This window comes from Atta colombica, unplaced genomic scaffold (genome assembly GCF_001594045.1).
Source record: "Atta colombica isolate Treedump-2 unplaced genomic scaffold, Acol1.0 scaffold147, whole genome shotgun sequence".
In the NCBI taxonomy this organism is placed as follows: Eukaryota; Metazoa; Arthropoda; class Insecta; order Hymenoptera; family Formicidae; genus Atta; species Atta colombica.
This window is the reverse complement of record NW_017259236.1, coordinates 405,124-408,843: the sequence shown is the minus strand read 5'-3', so window position 1 is coordinate 408,843 and position 3,720 is coordinate 405,124. Positions and strand designations below refer to the sequence as shown.

The 3,720-nt window shown below is 32.7% G+C and overlaps 1 protein-coding gene across 1 annotated transcript; it reads right to left on the bottom strand.

Annotated features, from left to right (window-relative positions):
- Positions 1 to 1,560: 1,560 nt before the first annotated feature.
- On the bottom strand, positions 1,561 to 2,429 carry LOC108685199. Its single transcript, XM_018189890.1, has 3 exons — positions 2,397 to 2,429; positions 1,790 to 1,983; positions 1,561 to 1,663 (listed from the first exon to the last, which is right to left on the bottom strand). Exons 1-3 carry the CDS (start codon positions 2,427 to 2,429, stop codon positions 1,561 to 1,563), a joined length of 330 nt encoding a protein of 109 aa, XP_018045379.1.
- Between the last annotated feature and the right edge of the window lie 1,291 nt (positions 2,430 to 3,720).

The window sequence follows — 3,720 nt, the reverse complement described above, 5'->3', positions numbered from 1 at the left end:
TATATAATAAATAAATATATATATAATTTTTTCTTATCTTTTGTTCCGCATCCAATGTTGATCTTCTTGAAATTGGATCACTATACTATGTCGATTACCATATCTCTCTTCGTTCCATATCTTTATTTAAACGAAATAATCTCATAAACTCTAAATTATTTAGCTCAAATGGATCACTATGTTGAAACCTTTCTCTGTTTTCGAAAATATTTGCATTTTCTAAAATATCTATTGTGGGAAAATTATAGGAAGGTCAGAATTTTCTTAAACAAAAATATTTTATTCCGTGCCTTTCTCACAGGTTGTGTCTATCTTAGACTGACTCGTCGGTGCCTGTTCTTGCAGGATGCCTCGCAAGACGCTCGCGATTCGCGAGTCGCGTGTATTAATGCGCGGGTTTTTGGCCGCGCTACGTGACCGTGTGGGAATCAGGATTCGCATAGAGTATAAGACTCTAAATAAACTAAAAATCCTACACTATTGCTGATAAAATCAACTAATCTTCTTAAAGCCGCCATATCGTACTGTTATAATAAAATTTTGGTTATTTATCAATGAATCTTCGTTTCGAATACTGACCCATACGATGTAAATCACATGAGATTTTTCGAATACGATCGCGTAGCAATCGTTCAGAAATATCAACTATTCATCGTATACGAAAATCGTATACGAAACTGCCATTTTCGTATGTTTGTTTAAGATGAGGGCTCCTGTTGTACATACTTTATTGTCTACATATTGCGCACTTTTATATATTATATCTTCTTGTGTATAAATATGTGTAATATATACAGTGTGCTTTCGCAACCTGCATAGTAAGTCGAGTTGCCTATCTGTCTATGGACAGGAGTGTTAAGAGTTCTCTACATAGAAGTCGTAGACGGTTGTGGAATCTTAAGTCGCAGGAAATCAACCAAACACAATCAAAAATATAAAGAGACTGTTCTTATTAGAATTGGTTTCTTACGACTTAAGACTCCACGACTTTCTATGACTTCTATGTAGAGGACCCTTTACTGGTAATGCAGAATATGATTAAATCGCAAGTTTGGCGGGGAATGAGACAAGAGAAATTGAATTTTATTCTGATATAGTAAAATTTAATATTATATAAAATATGTATTTAATAATATAAATGTAATAGTAAATGCCTCTATCCATGAGCAGACTGGCAACTCAATTTACTGATGTATAAGTTACGGAAGCATCCTGTGCACTCATTGACCTCGACTTAGGATTTCTTTTTAAACTATCACGATTATTGTATGCTAGTTACTACTTACAACTTTAAAATAATTTTAAAGATAAAATAATTAAGATAATTAATAAAATAATTAGATAAGACAGTTAGATAATTAATTATTAGATAATTAGATAAGATAATTAGATTTTTAAGATAATTTTTTCTTTCTTTGTTAAAGATAATTTGAGCAATTATTCTGGGTTTATGATATAATATTTGTTATCTAGGCGAAAAAGCATGATGAAAATGGATTGAGAATTAAATCTATTGTCAAGGACTTTTTAATTTTTATTAATTAAAATATATAGATTTTTTTAAATCTGGATGTTTCTATGTTTCTTCCGCGGCCTCCGCGATCTCCACGTCATCCGCCTTCCCCATATCGGTACTTGCGTCGGTTTCTTTGTTAACGTCTGGCTGTAATGAATTTGAAAATAGAAAATGATAAAAATTTTGTATTTACATAAAAACTTATTTACATAAAAACTTATTAGATTTGGGTAAGTTAATTTTAATATAACATATATATAAATTTTTATAAACTTTGAAAAACAGCACTGGCCCGGCGTGAGCGGCTGCATCTGGTCACTGGTCTCGGTGCAGGTGGCTATGTCGCCGCTGGTCCTGGCGCAGGCGGCCGCGTCCCTACGAACTGCTATTATGTCCTTTAATTTAATATATCTAGCTTGGTTCTCAGAGCCGCTAATTCTAAATCTTTTGAGTCGTCCATCATTAAGCTAAAAGAAAATCATGAAAAATAACTTAATGAATGAATATATAAATTTTGTTATAATAAAATAAATTATTACATCTATTTACATATTATCTACATCAAACTTTTTTTCTTCTTTTGTTTTTCACGGATCATGACAGACATAGTGAAATTATAGAAAGTGAGCTATGTAGCTCCTAAATGTAGTGGGAGCAGATAGCCAATTATGGGGGACACATTTTATGAAAATTCAATATGGTTTACTATTTCGAAGTATATGGTCACATACGGAGCATTTATATTTAATAAATGGACGCTTCGTGATTGATATGATATTCTCCCACTCTTTGTCACCATTATACGTAATAGTTCATCTTCTATAATTTCACCACGGACGGTGATAGTTCGCGCCTTTTGAATATGACTAAGTTTACTAACCCTCAATTTGAAGCATCGTGATTGGTCCGCCATTTTTCTTAAATCACGTTATATTAGGTCTGTTCCAAAATCTTGCCAGTACTAGAAAATCTATAATGCACGTAATGTAAACTATAGATTTTTAACACTGGCAGTAAATTTTGGAATACAATCTAGGTCTGTTTTATATTTCTGCACTCTTTGAACTAGTGTACACGATGCACTAAAGCTCAAGACACAATGCGAGAGAATAGCGATAATGATAGAAGTAACACGATTTCAACCTATCAGAAACTGTGTATATCCGATTTCTGATAGATTGAAATCGTGTTATTTCTATCACTATTGCTATTCCTTCACATTGAGTCTTGGATTTTAGTTGAAGCGTATTATAAGTTTCCATCGAGAGTAATGAGCCTGATTTATGCTTCGATCTTAACCCTAAAATCTTAACCCTTTGCAGCACGGTGGCATTTTGATCAATTATATCAGTTATTCATGAATAAGATTTGATGTGCAATAATACGAAATATTTGAAACACGATACAAATCTCATGAAAATATTAAATAATTTAAATATTATATAATTTCTGGGGGTTCTCGGAATCACTGATTACGAATCTGACCTCGGATTTTTAAAATTCAATATGGCGGATCAAGTTGCAAAAAGTGATTTGATGTAGAAGAAAGGTATTCGTCAATTTTTTGAAATCGCTAATTACAAATCTGGAGTAGGAAAAGCAAAATTGCAAACAAATATTTGAAGTGATTATGAATTTGAAGTCAAAATTATACAAAAAACATTCTCAATATTCGTTGGTCATGTTTGACTTACAACTTTGAATTTCATAAATCCAACTCCAGAATTGCAATCGACTTAAAACTTACGTAGTACTCACGAGTACCTAGTTTCATCAAGATCAAATCACTTTTTGCAAATCAATCCGCCATCTTGGATCCGTCATTTTGAATTTTGAAAATCTGACATACGATTTGTAATCAATGAGTCCGAAAACTTGAAGATCATATAATGTTTCCCACAGAGCGAGCAGCAATTTTCAACACTATAGCAAGAGGCATTTTGGGACAATCAACAATACTTAACGGAGGGTCAAATCTCATTGATGAAGTATCGATAGAAAGATCGTAATCTCAGAATGGACAAAGTTTTGGAACAAATTTTTGATATTCGGCAATATTAGTGTTGAATTGATAGGGATATATTTGATCGGTAGACTTATCAAATTATTTCTTGACACATTCGTACATGGATACGCCTTACACACAGTATATGTCAGTGTATTTGTTAGGAGCCATATGGGATTCGCTTACCCAGCTCCTGTTA

What these genes read in the sequence shown, in the direction of transcription:
- LOC108685199 (XM_018189890.1), bottom strand. Translation starts at nt 2,429, where the DNA reads ATGGCGGACCAATCACGATGCTTCAAATTGAGG. An exon ending in CACGATGCTTCAAATTGAGG is followed by an intron (nt 1,984 to 2,396) that starts GTTAGTAAACTT and finishes ATTTTCTTTTAG; the next exon opens with CTTAATGATGGACGACTCAA. An exon ending in GGCCAGTGCTGTTTTTCAAA is followed by an intron (nt 1,664 to 1,789) that starts GTTTATAAAAAT and finishes AATTCATTACAG; the next exon opens with CCAGACGTTAACAAAGAAAC.